Source organism: Onychostruthus taczanowskii, unplaced genomic scaffold (assembly GCF_017590055.1).
Source record: "Onychostruthus taczanowskii isolate IOZ18803 unplaced genomic scaffold, ASM1759005v1 scaffold62, whole genome shotgun sequence".
Taxonomy (NCBI): domain Eukaryota; kingdom Metazoa; phylum Chordata; class Aves; order Passeriformes; family Passeridae; genus Onychostruthus; species Onychostruthus taczanowskii.
Genome location: NW_024503901.1, coordinates 1,888,517 through 1,907,442, shown reverse-complemented (window position 1 = coordinate 1,907,442; position 18,926 = coordinate 1,888,517). Strand labels below are relative to the sequence as shown.

The 18,926-nt window shown below is 36.8% G+C and overlaps 2 protein-coding genes across 2 annotated transcripts in view; one reads left to right on the top strand and one right to left on the bottom strand.

Moving 5' to 3' along the window:
* PIBF1 (progesterone immunomodulatory binding factor 1) overlaps positions 1 to 431 on the bottom strand; it is a 106,695-nt gene extending 106,264 nt beyond the window's left edge. The window contains exon 1 of the mRNA XM_041419912.1: positions 304 to 431. The gene's annotated coding sequence lies outside the window, so the exon portion shown is untranslated. The remainder of the gene's footprint in view (positions 1 to 303) is intronic.
* Positions 1 to 18,909, top strand: DIS3 (DIS3 homolog, exosome endoribonuclease and 3'-5' exoribonuclease). Its single transcript, XM_041419910.1, has 21 exons — positions 1 to 318; positions 2,471 to 2,628; positions 3,437 to 3,630; positions 3,743 to 3,816; positions 4,864 to 5,031; positions 5,952 to 6,116; positions 7,046 to 7,159; positions 7,249 to 7,386; positions 8,420 to 8,566; positions 9,320 to 9,436; positions 10,230 to 10,331; positions 10,915 to 10,979; positions 11,084 to 11,168; positions 11,776 to 11,903; positions 12,359 to 12,445; positions 13,098 to 13,254; positions 14,874 to 15,088; positions 16,147 to 16,315; positions 16,699 to 16,857; positions 17,275 to 17,397; positions 18,536 to 18,909. The coding sequence occupies exons 1-21, from the start codon at positions 73 to 75 to the stop codon at positions 18,623 to 18,625; spliced, it is 2,901 nt and encodes a 966-aa protein (XP_041275844.1). The 5' UTR covers positions 1 to 72; the 3' UTR covers positions 18,626 to 18,909.
* The last annotated feature ends 17 nt before the right edge of the window (positions 18,910 to 18,926 follow it).

Genomic DNA, 18,926 nt, shown 5'->3' with positions numbered 1-18,926 from the left:
CCTGCGCCCTTCCCGCGCTGCTTCCCGCGCCGCTTCCCGCCGGCCTCGCGCTCCCCACGGCCCCCGCGCGCCATGCTGACCTCGCGGACGTTCGTGAAGCGCACGCGGGCGGGCGCGGTGGTGAAGGTGGTGCGCGAGCATTACCTGCGCGACGACATCGCGTGCGGCGCCGCCGCGTGCCGCCTCTGCCCCCCCGCCGCGCCCGGCACCGGCACCGGGAGCGCGCCCGGGCTGGAGGCGCGGCCCAGCGGCCCCGGCAGCAGCCTCTGCCCCGGGCCGCACTTCCTGCTGCCCGACACCAACCTGCTCCTGCACCAGGTGAGCGCCTCCGGGAGGGACGGACGGATGGTGTGGCCGCCTCAGCGCTGGGGAGGGCCCGCCGCTGCCTTCCTCTGGGCCCGACCGGGCTCCATGTGGAAGCTCCAGCCTTCCCTGCGCCGGCCCTGTTAAATCCCTGTGGGTGTAAGGTCCCGTCGCTCTGGAGAGGTGCGTTTGGCAGCGCTCTGCAGGCCTGGCTCCTCCCATGTTTCCTCTGGCTGCTTGATCCCTGCCTGGATCTTTCTTTCTGCCTTGTCCAGCCTTGTCTTTCTCAGCCAGCTCCTGAGGAGAAGGCTGCAGCATCCGCGAACCTGCTCTGGTCTTAGACTGTGTTCCAGTTCTATGGGGGGGGGGGGGGGGACGGTGGGAAGTGTGCGTGCGTGTGGTTTTGTTTGTTATGTGGTTTTCTTTTTTGTTCTTGTTGGTTTGTTTCGTTTGGTTTTTGTGGTTTCTTTTGAATCCTAGGAATAAAGAACAGTATTTATTTATTTATTTAGTTCGTTCTGGTATGGTATGGGTATGAAAATTCAAGCACAGAAAGCTGGTTGACTCTGAAGTAGTAATTGAGAGCTTCATGTCATCACTGAATTTTTGGATCTTCTGTGGTCGCTGAATTTTTCAAAATGCCTCTTCTGCTTTTCAGGGTGTAGGTTTAGGTTCTTTATACTGTGATGTTGACTTCACGTAATGAATAGAAGGTGCGAAATCATCCCAGGTATAATTCTGGAAGCACGGGAACAACTACCCTGCAGCCCATCCATAGTTGTGCAGAGAATTGGGTCTCAGCAGGGCAGACAGTAAACTTTGAGGCTGGGAGGAATCCCCAAGCTTGATGTTTAAATTTTTCCTTTCATTGTTTTTGAATACCTGTATAGAAGATAGAACAACCCTGTGCACACATAGGAGACTGTAGCTAATTCATGAATTCTAACATGGAGTACTCTGGAGAGGGGAGCAACACTTGTATGTTTTAGCAGAGATCCCAAATTTGTAAGGATTTTTGTCCCAGAACAGCAGGTCAAGGGATGTTTTCAGCCTCTCACAAACGGATTTCTTGGTGTCTTGTTGATGAAATTTGTATGTGTGTCCTATAGAATGCTTTGAGAATGTACCAGGGTGTGCTGAGCTGAACTGGAGAAGTGGGGATTAGGAAGCCTTGGTAAGGGTAGGGAAAGGTTTTGCCTAGACACTGAAACAGTTTTGCCACAGTGAGACTTGGCCTGGTGCTTCAGCTTATGCATATAATAATGCTGGATTTCTTCTCCTGTGAATATGGCTCTAAATCTTTCAGGTCATGTAAACATCAGGTTCACAGGAGCTTGGTCTGGTATTGCTTTTTATTGCTATTCTTTTAGCAATGCCCACTAGAGCCTTATGGCTGTCTCATTTTGCAGGTGGGTTTGCACAGTTTCTTGCCACGAGGTTAGGAAGTGAAGCTCTCATCTTTTTCCCCCAACAGATTACATGGATTTCTAGGGTATATTTGTTTCTCTGTCTTGATGTCAGGAGCTGGCAAAGAAATGTGCTGAAAATTTTAACAAAATTCCTTAAAAAAGAAAAAGGTCTTTCAAAAGCGAAGAGCAGCTTGTAGAATGCCCATTGATTTGACTCCATTGAAGTAAAAATTTCAGTTTAACAGTGGGATTGTTTCTGGAGAACTCAAACCCACACATGCATAGGCACACCAGCTGTGTAAGAGTAGTTGGGTACCATTTTATGGCTTGCAATCCTCACAGAGGCAGGCAGCCTGTAAATTGCATCAGATTTCCATCGGACTGTGCCTAGTTGCATTTTGTTTACTAAGGGTAAATTTTATAGGAACCCATTTTATGTTGGCAAAATTTGTAGTGTACTTGGCCTTCTATTTGTCTGGAATTCTGCACACACTGGTGGCAAATTTGTTGGAAGTCAGAATAAGTCCTTATCTTCAGATCACAAAGAGGCTGGAAAATCTTATTTGACTTTTTTTCCCAGAAGGAGGAGAAAGCAACTTCATACACTGTTCAGTTTCCCAGTGGTGAGGGGAAGAAGGCAGAAGAAGCCACTCATAATTCACGTTAGCTTTTCATGTATTAGCCAAGGAAATAATTCAAGTGCTGTTATTGGATAGAATTTAACAACAATTTTGATTCATTTCTGTTTTGTTCCTCAGATTGATATCCTTGAAGATCCTGTTATTAAGAATGTCATTGTGCTGCAGACAGTCCTACAGGAAGTCAGGAATCGGAGCGCGCCAGTGTACAAACGAATTAGGGACGTGATTCAAAACCCAGAAAAACATTTCTATTCTTTCACCAATGAGCATCACAGGTAAGAGGTGCAATGGGGCATAAGAAAGTTATGCTGATATCCAGTAAAAGAAAGTGGGGAACAAGACTGGAGCATGTGGACTGGAAGAAAAATAACACTGGTGTCATAAAAAGGTATATTTCTAAGGAATCCTGTTCGGAAGTAATTGGTGTTCCAGGAGCTTTTCTGTTCATAGTTGGTATAAATCCATATGTTATGTATATTGTTATGCATAATGTTATGTTATGTATATTATTAGTATACATATATTATGTGTATTTATATATCACGTAAGGGGGTTAGAACATTGCATAAGCTTTACAGACAGCACTGCTATCTTGAGTAATAGAGTACTGATTTTCCATTTTAGGCAATTTTAAATTTATGTTTAATTTTAAACATATGCCAATGGTTTATCAATATCATCAGCTTAGTCTGTAGCAGAATTCAAAAATCCATTCAGTTAGTGACAGAAAGCTCGAAGAAATGGAGATGCAATTAATTTGCCTTTATTTGTACTCACAACTAGTTTCCAATACTGCATTATCATAGTTCAAGGAATCTTGAATCCATAGTTCTGACAGCTTGAATGCAAACCTCTTCAATTGTCTGTGAGGAAGTTGTGTTAGAAATTAACACTTCCTTCCTTTTTTCCTTTACTCATGTCTCCTGGCCCTTCAGTGGCCTAGTGGGTGTTGCGCAATTGTACAATGGGTACTTTTGGCCTAACAGTCTTGATCTTGTTTGTCTGAAAATTTTAAGTATAGATAGATGCTGGGATTTATTTTGGTTTGTCAAACACTCCCTTTTCTTTTTAAAATTCATTTAGGGAAACGTACATAGAGCAGAAGCGGGGAGAAACTGCTAATGACCGCAATGACAGAGCCATTCGTGTAGCAGTGAAATGGTACAATGAACACTTGAAGAAAATAGAGGATGAGGAAAAGATTCAAGTTATCTTTTTAACAAATGACAGAATTAATAAAGAGAAAGCTCTGGAGGAAGGAATAACTGCTTATACATGTAAGTGAAGTAGTATGTATGTTTAACTTATTGCACAAAAAAACTGAGCAGTCACTTGATACTGAAATCCTATGCATCTCTTGCCTAAATATTTACGTGTGTGCTTTTGTAGGTGAGGAGTATATAAAAAGCTTGACAGCTAACCCTGAGCTTGTAGATCGTCTTGCTTGTGTATCTGATGAAGGGGTATGTTTTTATTTTCTTTTTATAAAGTAAATGGATCACAAATGGCTTGCAGTATAATATTGCATACTATATGTCAGGGTACTGGCATAAGTTTAGAATAGAAGGAGTTTGGACTTCATTACCATTTTGGCAATGAACCTTTTGACAACTGAAAAGTGAAAAGGAAATATTGCAGCCGTTTTCAGTTCTGCTTATATGCCTGTTAGTATGTATCTTGTTATATGTAAAAAGCTAGTTGCTTTAGGTAACTATTGTGAAAATGAGAATAATAACAGAACAAAATGAAAACAAAATATATTGCAAACTATTTAGATCTTTGTTTTGTGTCTGCTGGAAAATCTGTGTTAAGTTATTGATCAAAACCATTTTCATTTGGTTATTAGTTAAGTTGACATAAATGCAGGCTGCAGCTCAAATATGAGCTACATCCTCTTCTACTTCCTTGTGCTTTGTGTTTATCAGAATCAAGACTCACATGTTCACATACAGCTGATATAGCTGAACACTCACCACAAAAATAGGAAAGTTAGTTTCATCAGGGTTAGTTTTCACAGAATAGAGCTCGGTGCAATAGTGGGAAGAAGGAGGGCTCAGGTATTCTCAGCAGTTAACTGTAGATCATTCAGGTGTAAGCAATTGTCTGACTGCTCCAAACTTTGGTTACATAATGTATTTTTATAATGTTTCCTGTAGCTTACAGTACATACGCTATGTGCCATACTCTTTACTATGTAATATTTTCTTTGTTAAGTATCTGTTTAGTCACTATATCCAAATCAACATAAAATTGTGCAGTATGTTCTTAAGTAACTGCAGGAAAACAAGAAAAGTTCCTAGAATTGCCACATTTTTATGGTTTTGATGCTTCATTAGAAAAAGTACTGCTTAATAATAGTTTTTTTATTATTGTGCATATTCATACCTACACACAGTTACAATTAGGGAGTTTGTTAGCTTCAGTGTGTCGTGTTCCAGAGCTCGGTTTTGAAATTAACATGAATGTAAAATACTGAAAATATCCTCTCCTGTTTTTCTTTTTTCCTAAAGAAAGAAATAGAAGGTGGAAAAATAATATTCCCAGAACATATTCCTCTTAGCAAATTGCAGCAAGGAATAAAATCTGGTATTTATCTCCAAGGAACATACAGGGCAAACAGAGAGAATTATCTTGAAGCTACTGTTTGGGTTCATGGAGATGCTGAAGAAAACAAAGAGGTGAGTTTTAATTTTACCTCCATGCAGTAAACTTTACCTAGCCTTAGTAGTGACTTAAAATTTAATTATTTCATGGTGGCATATGTTAAAATATGTTAGTCATTTTTTCCCCTTCTAGGGTTTTTTTCTGATGTTTGTGCTGCTGTTTTTATTTTTGATTTGTATGGATATAGACTGCTGAAATGCTGACTGTGCTTTTTTGGTAAAAAGAATAATGTATTTAAAATTACAGTTTGATAAAGTAATTGGTAAAATAAAGATGAATCTTGGTTGTTAATGGTTTTTCAACTGACCTCTTAACAGTTTTTAAAATCAGTTTGAAATATATGGTGAAAGACAAAGGAACAACTGTAAAGGAGGATTTTCAGGGAATAAAACAGTCATGAGCCCTTGTGGGGTTCTCCTGCTTTGTTTCCCTGTGCTGTTTTCCTGCCTGGTGGGGGGAAGATGGGCTGTTTCCCACCCAGCAGTTAGTCCATCTGTTTGCCTGCTGGATTCTCAGTTGGTGCAGTTGTATGGACACTGTTTCCAAGGAGTGGCAGTTGTCTCCTCCCTCCCTATTTGTGGCAGCTAGAGGTACTTGTCTCTCTTTTATTCCTCTTTCTCAGTAGTATGTGGAATTCACTGTCCTGCAAAAATAGGATTGTCTGACATAATAAAAAAATTTAAAAAAAACCCCAAAACTAGGGGGAAAACATATTTCTTACAGAAGCAATTGGAATCTTGAAATAAGATCATCCGTACTGTAAGAAACCTTGGCAGAGGAAAATAGTGCATTACAACCATACTTTAAAATGTTCTTTGGAATGTAAAGCCTGTCATACATGTTTACTCTTCTGTTACACTGCTCTAGATTTGGGTCTTCTGTTTTCATCATCATGAATATTTGCATTTCCATTTTGTTTTCTAAAAAAATCCAGATAATTGTACAGGGCCTGAAACATTTAAACCGAGCAATTCATGAAGATGTTGTGGCTGTGGAGCTGTTGGCAAAAGATGAATGGGTGGCACCATCCTCAGTGGTCTTGCAGGATGACGGCCAGAATGAAGAGAACATTGAAAATGAAGAGGAGAAAGAAAACATTGTATGAAAGAAATAATTTTTCTTAACTGTGGTGTTACAAAAGAGATGAAATCTGTCATACCCTGAGAGTGTTGGGCTTTAGATTTATATATCCTCTTTATAAAATGAATTTCTGTGAATACAGAAATCATAAAACTCAATTGGAGTTATCGAGTTGTGTTAAATACATGATGGTGGATAAAATGGATCATTTTCAATTAGTCTCTGCTAGGAATTCGCATGTTACTTTATTAAGCATAATGAATCCAAAAGTTACTGGGTGGTAGTCATGTAATAATGTAAATCTGTATTTACTGATATGCAGATGAGGATTTGTTAGAGTAGGTGTTGTATCATGCTGACAGTCACCTTTTATAGGCAATACATACACTTGGAGCCTGTTGTAAAATATTTTTGGGTCTTGAAGTAATTCCACATAATGTGCATGCCTGCACATGCATGTATGTCCTGTACAAGAACATAATTTCTTCAAAAATCCACTTATTATCTTTCCACTAAATTTCATGGGAATGTTTTTAAATAATTATGTGGAGAATTATTGGAGAATTTTTCAGGTAGTGTAAAAGGACTCCAAAAAATTAAAATAATAGATTGTAAAATGACATGGAAAATATTACTTGTTTGGGTTTTCTTAATGGACATCCTTTCAGAAAAATGAAGAACAGCAGAAAAAGGCTGCAGAATGCTGTCTCCTCCCGCTGTCTCTGCTAAGTGACATCACATACTGATGTGATTTCAGTCATATCACATACTGAAAATATTAGAAGTCATGCAAAGCACAGGGAGGCACAGGAGGTTCTATTTATAAAGTCATAATAGAATTTATGTCCTTTTAATGAATTACAAAATGTTGCTACAAAGTTTTAAGTTACCTACTGTAGCTGAACATGAGTTCAGACTGTTTTGTATTTTTAACCTGTGTTATCCCAGCTGAAGACTTCCTTTAACAAGGACATGCTGAGGCCTACGGGAAGAGTAGTGGGCATTATAAAACGAAACTGGCGGCCGTATTGTGGGATGCTTTCCAAGTCACAGATCAAAGAGGTGAGGAAATAATCCGCTTACTCTAAGTGCAGGATTGGTTTTTATTCTTTATTTGGAAATGAATTGTTCCTTTTTCTGGTTGTTCATAGGCAAGGCGCCATTTGTTTACACCAGCTGATCGCAGAATTCCTCGCATTAGAATAGAAACCAGACAAGCAGATACATTGGAAGGGCAAAGAATAATTGTTGCTATTGATGGTTGGCCCAGGAATTCCAGGTATCCTAATGTAAGTTTAGGCATTTTCTTCTGAACTTTTAACTACCTGATTTTTTTTTTTTTGTTTCTTAGGTAAAATATTTATCTGCAACACTGAGTAACTGCAAACAGTGTTGAGATGAGGTTTAAATTCTTTGAGTGCCATTTGATGGTGCAGATTAAGGAAGTCCCTAAATGATTTAATTTGCACTTAAAACCAGCTATGGGGTTGTCATACTTAGAAAGTTCACTCATCCAGTTCTGCAGTGAAATTAAGGTACTTTGTACAGATTAACCAGGGACTTTAGTCTGGATTCTTAGAAGTGTGAATCTTTTGCTCTGATTTTGCTCATTCACACATACCAATCACTACTCTAGCAGATATTTGACAAATGCACCCAATGCAATCAAATTGCCAGTAGGGTAAAAGTAGTTAAAAGTTCAGCATAAATAACGGAGGCTGTGTGCGAAACTGAGGACACGGCCTTCCATTTGTATTGAACACTAGCCAGGTTTTGAAGGGTCTTCCAGTGGCTCCTGTGGGAATGCACAGCTTGTATTGAAGCAGAGCACAGGTGTATCCCACTAGTTTAGGGAAATGAAGGAAAAGTGGGATATATGGAAGAAGCATTAAGACAAAGACAGCATTACTGCAGAGAAGTGAGAAAGAAGGCAGAGTTGATGTGGTATTAGGGTGTGAGATGTGTGGCACAAGGCAAGCCCATAGAGAAATGAGAGTGTATTAGTTCTGCTGCTTTTGCAGCAGTGTTTTTCCTTCCTGTAAAAATGTTACATTTCTAAATTTTTGAGTCTTAATTGTGGAGATTTTAGACCCATTGTAAGAAAAGAGTCTGGATGGACTTGGTTCAGACTTACTACATCAAATAAATGTTTAAAATTAAATTTCTCTTAAAGATGAGAAAATGAACTAAATTAAAAAATTGCTTCTACTGTGTAGTTTAATACAAGAATAACCTAAGGGTTAATGTTCTTAAATACTTACTTTTGGACCAATGGTATTGCTTGATATGTGTGTGTATGTATGTACCTGTATTATTCCTCAGGGTCATTTTGTAAAGAATTTGGGAAGTGCTGGAGATAAAGAGACAGAGACAGAAGTTCTTCTGCTTGAACATGATGTCCCTCACCAGGCTTTTTCCCAGGCTGTCCTTAGTTTCCTACCAAAAATGCCATGGAGCATTACAGAAGAGGTAATAATTTGTAAATGATTGTAGTAATTACTGTGCCTTCCCCTTCAGTGCAAACTGACATTCTTGAATATCTCAATGCACCAGAAACAGACGAGAAATGTTGTCCAGGACTGTTCTGTCTTAGTGGGAACTTTCAGCTGGATTTCCTATGGAAACAAGACCTCTTCAAGTTTTTGCATTTTGGCTAAAACTGCATTTGTTGGGGATAAATATTTTAAGATAAAGATGATACTGCAGGTTTTGTTAAAGAATATAAAGATAAAAGAAGTTCTTTTGCAAGGGAGAGAGATAGCTATTTTGCAAGGATAGATACTTCCAAAGTGTGCAGTTCCTTTCAATTGTCTAGACATCTAAGCTTTAGGAAGCTAGACTTCAGAGCAATCATGTCCAAGACAAGTCATTCAGCTGGATATCAGTCAAAATTTCACTTCCAAAAAATCTCAATTCCTCACCTTGCTAATTCTGAGATTGTGATGAAACTATGGTTGTGTTCTGATTCTCTTCCTCATTTCTGTAAAACAAACAAACAAAAAAATTAGTACTTAATCTTCTGTGTTGTTTTTTCTATCATTGTAGTTTCTGCATATCTGTTTTGATCTTATCATAGAACAAACTGCCCAAAACAAAATAAACATTCTGAAAATACTTGGTTGCTGGGAAAATCTTACATAATGTGCCTTTCTCAAATGATCATTTTTACTTGGAAAAGGAAGGTGTTCTTGACAACAACTTTTTGTTTCTTTTAAATTTCAGGATATGAAACACAGGGAGGACTTAAGGCATCTGCATGTTTGTAGTGTTGATCCTCCTGGTTGTACAGATATTGATGATGCGTTACATTGTAGAGAAATAGGAAATGGAAATCTAGAGGTATTGTATCAATTTAGTCATTTATTTACTTATTTCTTCCTTTATTTTATAAACAGTGCAGTAGTGGTAAATGACACATGCAAAGCTCCAGATCTGTTATAAATAAATTAATGGTGTTTGGTGCATCACAGCTGCAGGATGGTAATAAAAAAAGGGAGTTGATTTGCATCAGATCAGTGTCAAAAGTGGGAATTTAGTGTCTTCTAAATTCACCCTGCTTTATCCTCATTTGGCATGAGAATTTAATGTAAAATGTATTTACTGCTTTAGCTAAGTATTATAAACAAGGATATTTACAGCTAGGATAAAGAACTATGAAAAAAGAAAAAGTTAAGCTACTGCTGTAGTGCCTGTGGAGTTACTATTTTATTTTTTAAAAAGTGGTAAAAAGCTACAGGCTTAACACCTGCTCTCTACTCCCTTACATGTGATTCAGTCAGATTGTAATAGTAGAGTGTGCCAGGCTAGAAAGTCCAGCAAACAGAAAAGCAAAAACAAATTTGCAGTGAGTCTTGAAGAACATGAAAGAGCTTATTTGGGCCCTCAAAGAAAAGCTGCATTGGTCATGAATATAACTTTCTCTTAAATGTACAAATGCCCTTTTCTGAATAATTGCTGCAACTGTTCACTTTTTTAATATCAGTATGATAGGTTTAAACTATTCTTATTATGAAATATGGGAGCTGCTGAAAGGAACTGGGAATGGATAAATTGTAAAAATGTGGAAAAGTTTCTTTTACTCTGAAAACTGTTTCTCTTTCACGAGGTGCATAATGTGATGCTTGTTTTTTAGGTCGGCGTGCATATTGCAGATGTCAGTCATTTTATTCGCCCAGGAAATGCTTTGGATGAGGAGTCAGTAAAAAGAGGAACAACAGTGTATCTGTGTGAAAAAGTAATTGCTTTCTACAGTTTCTTGTATGATTAAATGGTTGGATTTTCATTGCTTTCCTCTTTTAGTTCTTGGGAGTGGAGACATTCTCTTTGAACTAAGGAGAAAAATAAAGTAGACAATTTGTCTAAGACAATTATTTTCTGTTTTATCTTTTAAAAGCCACTATCTGGACAATATCCCATTCAGCTCTGGTTTGAAGCAATATTAGGATGTGGTTCTGAAACTGGAATACTGTTTTAATTCCAATCTGAAATTGAAGAAGTGGCCTGGTTTTGGCTTTTGCATTGATTCTTATGTTTTTTGTGATTGTTAAATCTCTGAAGGTTCCTATGATTTACATTCATTAACACTGTAGATTTAGTCCTGGTTATTTCTTCCAGACCGTGATTTCTTTTCAGAAATCACTGGTACTAAAAAGATGGTAACTAAAATGAATCTTGGAATTAATTTTTTTAAAGTGGCTTATTTTTCTTTCTGAGAAAGAATCTGAGCTTTTTTGGCCAAAAAAAAATATCTCCAAGCTTTTATTACATTATAAAAATCAGGAAGTTAAAATACTAACTTATTTTTCTTTACTTTGCAGAGGATTGATATGGTTCCAGAGCTACTTAGTTCCAACTTGTGCTCTCTGAGATCTAATGTGGACAGGTATATGGATATGATCCATACTTTGATCCTGGCAAGAAACTACTGTTGTTTATGTAGGGATTTTAACAGATTTTCCCCTCTCTCTCTCTCGCTCTCTCTCATAGGCTTGCATTTTCATGCATATGGGAAATGAACCATAAGGCTGAAATTCTGAAAACCAAATTTACAAAGAGTATTATTAATTCCAAGGTAAGTCAAGTAAATATTACTAGAATTCTGAAATAAAAAGCTGTACACTGTATTATAAAAACAATGATCAACAGACTTGATAATAAAGTTTTTTTCTGATTAATGATTTATATTTTTTTAGAATTAGAAAATGGTGCTGAAATACTAAAAATAAAGAAAATGTTTGATTCTTCAGTGTTCTTCTCAGTCTCTGAGGGTGAAGTGTTTATGTGTGCAATTACTGTGTGTATGATGAATATAGGACACGGCTGATATGTACCAGCTAATCAGTTAAATTCAGTGGATTCTGTGGATGTTCAAGATGTTCAATACATTTCTAAAAATTAGACTTGCAATGTATAAAACACATACGATCAGAAAAAAAAATCCAAAAAGCAAACTCACGGTAAATGCCTGGTGTATCTTAATATCTTTCATAGATCTGTCCTCATTTGTCCATTATTCTTAGTGAATAACAGGCATTTAGGTATTGAATGTAAAGCTTTGTATTATTGTGAAGCAAGTAATGACAGCAAGCTGCACAGTCTGCAAGACAGAAAGAACAATGATGTTTTTTTAGAGTGTTCAATCATGTATCACGATGTCTTGTTTTTTTAACCTCTTCAAGGCTTCTCTTACCTATGCTGAAGCACAGATGAGAATCGATTCAGCAACTATGAATGATGATATTACTACCAGCTTACGTGGACTAAACAAATTAGCAAAAATCCTGAAGAAGAAAAGAATTGATAATGGGTAAGCTATGCAGTGTGCCTGTTACCTTTTCACCACCTTTTTTTTGACTGTTCTTGCTGTCAAAATATATTATGGTTCTGTGTCCATTTTTCTAGTGAAAATCTTGTGAAAGAGAAGTATTTTGCCACTTTGTTTTGCATAAGAATGCTTATCTGTATTTCCCAAAATATCTAAATTTGGGATATTAACCTTTTCTTTACAAGATCAGTAATTATGGATCTCACAGAGTCATAAAAGCACAACTAGAGGGTAGCATTTGAAATTTTAGGAGCTTCTCTGTTGTGCATTTGATTGTATTTCCTGTAAATTTGAACATGAATTCCACAAGTTTATTTTTAATTTTTGCCAATTTTAAATTATAGTGTCATGGTAACCCCAGATGACGCTGCAGGCTTGCAGCTCAGCTGCTCTGTCTGCTTTACTGTAATTTTTTAATACCACTTACTGTGTTGCAGAGCCCTGACACTTGCGTCACCAGAAGTTCGTTTCCACATGGACAGTGAAACTCATGATCCTATTGATCTGCAGACTAAGGAGCTTAAGTATGCATTTTATTTGTTAGTTAATTCATAGTATGGATGGAATTAAAGACATGTTTTAAATAGCAACATTTAGTTAATGTTGCACAAAGTTCCCATAATAGTGCAGGACAGTCATAGAATTAGAGGATGGTTTGAGGTGGAAGGGACTTTGGAAGCCTACCTAATTCTAACCCCCCTGCCATGGGCCCAGACACTTCCCACTGGACAAGTTGCTTAAAGCCCCACCCAGCCTGTGCTTGAATGCTTCCAATGATAGAGCATCCACAACTTCTTCAGTCAAGCTGATCCTCAGTAAGAGAATTCTTCTATTTTACTGCAGTATTTATTTAGCAAGTCTTGCACTCTACACTTCATATGTGTGTAGGAAGAAGTCAGGAGGTTTATCTGTTTGTTTTTTTCAGGCATGTTAATGAGCATTTTTCTTGATTTTAACGTTTTAGAATATTTCAGGATTTTTTTTTTCTTCTGACTCAGTAGTTGGAGCTTATAAGCATTATTATTAGTCTTAAAATTGCTTGCCTACTTGTATAAACGTTCAAAACCACTAGTTAATATTATATAACATTGTTAGTATGGTGGAATATTTCTTCATTAGGCACTCAAAGTAAGTGTCTAATGCTTTTCTAACAATATAATATGTTTACCTTGATAGAGAGACAAATTCCATGGTTGAAGAGTTCATGTTGCTTGCAAATATTTCTGTAGCACAAAAAATTTATGATGAGTTCCCAGAGTTTGCCTTGCTCCGGAAACATCCTGCTCCTCCCCCATCAAATTACGACATCCTTGTAAAGGCTGCAAAGTCCAAGGCAAGTTTTTACCATGCTAATTAAGTGAATTAATTATGAAAAGCTGTATTTTATCTCTGGTTGGCCACTTAGGATGTGGGCTAGAAAGCAGTATTTTAAAAGTGTATCAGCTACACTTTGAAATCCCCGGTATTTGTAGCAGGATAATTGTACCTCTAGGTGAAAGGAAGAATCTTGTGCTTTTTAAAACTTTTCTTAGGTAAAGGAAACATACCACTCTCTTAAGTCTTACATTGTAGCACTTGTGAGCTGTGAATGTTTCTCCTCGCCAATTCACATGTGATTTTTGAGACAGATTTTGGCTTTGGATCACATGCGTTATTGATATACTTAAAAATTGATCAGTCACATCAAATAACATGTTTCTCTTAAAGTCAGGAAGTAAGAAAATGTGTTTAGTTTCCATCTTCTCCATAGATCAGCTAAGGTTTATTTAGCCTGAAACAAGTCTAATTTAATTAAGGAGTCTGAACAGAAAAAATTACTTTTCCAGTTTAAGGATATTTTTTTTGAGTTAACTTACAATTTTTTAGTTACTGTGATGTACATTCACATCTCCCTTCCCTTCAGCTCTTTCCCCACCCCCTTTTTTTTTCTTAAGGTCTAGAGAGAAACTTCCAGATTCTCTTGGTATGACATAAATAGACAAACTTAAACCTAGCCCATTTAATTTTCCACTGCTGTAAAACTGGAATAATGATAATGATTTAATTTGTGTTCTGAAAATTATTTCTTAGTACTGTGTTATTTGGAAAGCTAAATTCCTGTGCATAGGTAAACATTTTTTTAATGTTTACCACTAAACCAAAGTGGCTTTTTTACTACTTTTGACACAACCATCACAATTAGGAATTAATATGCTTTTTAGTATTTATACTAAATATACTATATATGCTAGTTTAGTATTTATACATTTTTTAAAAAAATGCAATTATCTTAATATAATACAGGCATCATTTGATCTCTGGATCATACTTAATTGTCAGTGCTGTATGTGACAGAAAGAGCATTCAGCTGATCATGTGATGAAATTTACCTGGTGTTTCTGGAAGTTAAAAATGCATTATCTATTTTCACATTACCTGAATTTTATCAGAGAGCACTGGCAAACAGGGAAAAAATGTCATACACAGTACTAGTTTTACATTTTACTTTTCCAACTGTACATTATAATAATTTTGCAGAGGAAATACCATAAAGTCAATTACTTACCTTGTGCTTGGATGAGAATCTTTGTGTGGCATAAACACATAGGTTTTTTTTTACATTCTTTCTGATTTAATAAAGGGATAAAAGAATAAAACCAAAGGAAATAAAACCTCATTAATACTGGCATAAAATATTTCTTAGTTCAGAATAGTTGTCTTTTCTGAATTCTAGGCTACTGACTCAGCATTTTGATTTTGCATTGTGCATTAGTAATAATGAGGGAGGGACCTGTGCATGGATGGATTTTGTTTGCTTTGTAGTAGTAGCATTCCATCATGTTATTAGGTGCTATACCTTTGCCAGTTGCTAAGATTATCCTAGATTTAGCTGTTACATTTCTCTTTATATTCTTAATATTTGCTAGTAATACTTGACCTTTTTTGTTTCTTTTTTTTTCCCTCTCCTTTCAGAATTTGGAAATTAAGACGGATTCAGCAAAAGCTTTAGCTGAATCATTAGACAAAGCTGAATCTCCCACATTCCCCTACCTAAACACACTGCTGCGAATTTTGGCCACTCGCTGCATGATGCAAGCTGTTTATTTCTGCTCGGGAATGGATAATGACTTTCATCACTATGGTTTGGCTTCACCTATTTATACTCACTTTACCTCACCTATTAGAAGGTACTTGTATTTTACAAAAGTTTCAGAGAAAAGAAATAAGTGATTTATTTGTGAAGAAATGGTGGTGTTTTCCATTAAAAAAAAAAAGTTTCTGTTCAGCATTAGATTTCAGTTGAAACAGCAGTGGTTTATATGGCAGTCCATCTTTATGTTCACTCCCAGGTTTACAGCCCACAACTCCTAGGGTTTAGTAACATTTTTAAAAAAATACAATAGGAATACATCTCTAATGCACGTGTCTGGCATAGAAACGCACTTGGGGATCAGTCAGCAGTAGTCTTAGCCAGAGACTGAGGCGGAGTTTGCTGTCATTTTTGAGATAGGAACTGTTTAAATTTTTAGGAGACTGAATTTTCCATATGAAAACACTGGTAGCTGGGAACTTGCTATTGGCAGCTGTTGCATGCAATGAAATCATACTTCTTGGAAAAGTATGTTAGTTTTTTAGTCTGACCAAGAAGTCACTGAGTTTTGAAGAAAATAATTTATATCGTGCTCCTTAGAAACATTTCAAGTGAAATCTCTTGGATGTGGATTAAAATTTCTAGGCATTTATATGGATACTTTGTAGAAGTCCAAATGGTAATTTTTAGTTCTTACCAGATGTATTAAAAAGTTCCTCGCTGAAGTACCAGATGTATTAAAATGTTCCTCGCCGAAATTCTAATAAGTTACATCACAAGTTCAAATGTGATTATGCTTTGCAGATCTATGGCATTGAAATGCTATTCTACACTAAATTTGTCTAATTTCATGGGAAAGGGGAGAAGGATTGGCATAAAATGCCATGGTGAAAGATCACTCTTTAGTCCAAAAATGCAGTGTTGTTTCTTTTTCTGGCACAATAAAGAATTTATCTTAGCAAACATTGTAACAGTATTCTGGCTCTGCAAAGAGATGGATGCTGAATTAATACAGGGAGTTACCAGAGGACCATCATTATTACAAAAACTCAAATCTGTAAGATTCACAAAAACAAATGTATTTTCAGGAACTTTTTTATTAATTTTGAAAAACTGTGTCTCACTATATCACTGATTTTAACCTCATCTTTGCAGGTATGCTGATATCATAGTGCATCGGCTTTTGGCAGTGGCCATAGGAGCAGACAGTACTTACCCAGAACTCACAGATAAACACAAACTGGCAGAGATGTGTAAAAATCTCAATTACCGACATAAAATGGCACAATATGCACAAAGAGCCTCTGTGGCATTCCATACGCAGGTAAGTAGTTCTGAGATGTTACGTTGAACTGTGGACACTGCTAGGGCAAAACCAAGCAAGAGTGTAGAAATGATAAAGGCTGAGGGATGCTTCTGACAAAAAGCTTAAAACATTATTTTTTGCTTGTTCTGAAAAACTCAGAATAGCATCTTGAGGATTCTTTTAGTTTTGTGCTTTTATAAAGATGAATGCTTAACCCTACAGTAATGTTATAAATGGTTTATGAGATTTTTTAAAAGCTGCTTTCAGGATATGCTGTGCAATTTTCACTAAGTATAGATGTGTATTTGAATGTTTTATTTTTCTGAGGTAGTGTATTTGTAATTCAGAAGGAATGTTCTAGTGCTTTTTTTTCTTATTCATGTGTTCTGCTTTTGTTACAGCTGTTCTTCAAAACCAAGGGAGTAGTAAATGAAGATGCATATATATTATTTGTAAGAAAAAATGCAATTGTGGTTCTGATTCCCAAGTATGGGTTAGAAGGAACAGTCTTCTTTGAAGAAAAAGATAAATCAACACCAAAACTGGAGTACAACAGTGAGGTATGTTCTTACTATTATTCTTAAGGTTTGTTCTTAAACACCTTTATTTCTTGATTTGGTAAGCAAGCAGAATGACTAAACTCTATTCTAGTTGGATATAGAAGGGTAAGAGAGGCTCTTCTAAATGCAAGTTCATTAATCTCTAGTAGTAATGCCACTCTTTAGTCTTTGTAAGTCTAAATAAGTAGGTTCTGACAGGAATTTGTTTCTATAGTAGATAGTACTGACATCTAATTATCTGATTAGTTACTGCAGAAAATGCATGTATCACATACTACAACACTGAATATTCACTATAGTAATTTTTGGTTTATTTTATTTACATGTAACAGTGCTATTTTCATACAAAGGTATTTATTTGTATAAAAACATAAGCTGTTGCAAATAGTTAAATTTATAAAAAAATTGAACTTTCAGGTGCCATCACTTACTGTGGAAGACACAACATTACGTGTATTTGATAAAGTTAAAGTGAACATTATGTTAGATGATTCCAACGTCCAACATCAGAAAATGCGGATGGTCTTGGTAGAGCCCAAGGTAAGGCACAAAATTCTTAGAATCATATTATCCTTCAGTAATGTTAAAAAATCATCATGTGGTAAAATTGAAATTTAACCCAGAAGAAAAAATATAATTTAGCAGCAGCTTGTAATGATTGCTTCATATCCACTCTCAGTAAAACACAGGTCTGCCTTCACTGGCTGTTGAAAAGAATAGAGCCCTCTAAATTAAACTTCTGTTCTGGGCCCATCAGGATGTTTCCACTGTTGGGAATTATGATGATTTGCTGAAGTAATGTATTGAATTTCACAATTCTGTAATCAAATGTCCCTCTGAAAATCTGCCACAGTTCAGTAGGATGTTTTCTTTATGGCAGTGAACTACAATGTAACTGTGATTGGGTGGCTCAGCTCTGTATAATTGCTGAGTGTAAATGGCAGTTCTGTCTTACAACTCCCACAATATAAAAATTCTCTCTTTGTAATGCTGGGACCCCAGAGCTGGATGCAGCACTGCAGGGTGGGGTCAGAATCCCCTCCCTATCCCCGGTGGCGGTGCTGCTTTGGTTGTGACCCAGGACACGTTTGACTTTCTGGTCTGTGAGTGCACTCTGCTGGGCCATGTTCAGCCTTTCATCCACCAGCACCTCCAAGTCCTTCCCAGCAAGGCTGCTCTGATCTGTCCATCCCTCACCCTGGGTTGAGGTGAATCTGTGATTTCAAAAATGGGGACTAGACAATACAAAAACTGTAGCAGAGAGGAGGAGCCTGTGTGTTCTGTTGTGCGTTCAGATCCTGAGCTGCCCTCTGCTTGTGCTCACCAACTTTAGCTTGTCAAGAGCTTCTGTTGAGGCCATGACTCCAGTCTGAAGGACACTTTGAAAACAGACAGAGTAAGGCTAATGCAAGCTGATGGTTGGGGTGCTAACAACCTGCTGGCTTTGGCAGGAGGGGTGCTGTTGCTTCTCTTTGCCTTTTTCAGCTTTTATTTGAGGTGAGTGTTCTACCTATGATTGTTCTAAGATGGTAAACACTCTTTTAGGTGATTATCTAAATCAAAAGTTTCTGATGTTGACACAATGTTTGTAAAAGGTCTCTACAAGTAAACTCAAGTTTTACTAGGATAGCAAAAATTGAACAAAAATGTTCTGACTTCTGTTTTTTTCTTACTGTAGATATTGGGAAATGATATGCGTGCAAGTCTCTCTGCAGAGGCAAGCAGCAAGGATGAACCAGAGAAAAAGAAAAAGAAGCTACAAAAATAGCTGGATGTAAAAGTTAAGAAGCAATCACAAGTACCTGTATTTACATATTTTTTCCCTATGGGCAAAAAAATGCTAGAAACAGGTTTTGTTTACTTTTTAAATACACATTTTAATAATCTGTAAAGATTTTTTTTAAAGCTACTTTTTTATGACTATGAATGCAGAACAAATTTTAAAATCATGTATATCTACACCTTTGTCCTGTGGGTGAAAATAAATATTTCTGCAAAGTGAAGAAATGATTGTAGAGTTTCTTGTTAATAGTCTTAAGGAAGGTTTGAGAGTTTGATAGAAGTCAGCA

Coding starts and splice junctions, on each gene's coding strand:
- DIS3 (XM_041419910.1), top strand. CDS start 73: ATGCTGACCTCGCGGACGTTCGTGAAGCGCACGCGGGCGGGCGCGGTG. Junction 11,169..11,775: donor AGAGTATTATTAATTCCAAG/GTAAGTCAAGTA, acceptor AACCTCTTCAAG/GCTTCTCTTACCTATGCTGA. Junction 16,858..17,274: donor AACTGGAGTACAACAGTGAG/GTATGTTCTTAC, acceptor TTGAACTTTCAG/GTGCCATCACTTACTGTGGA.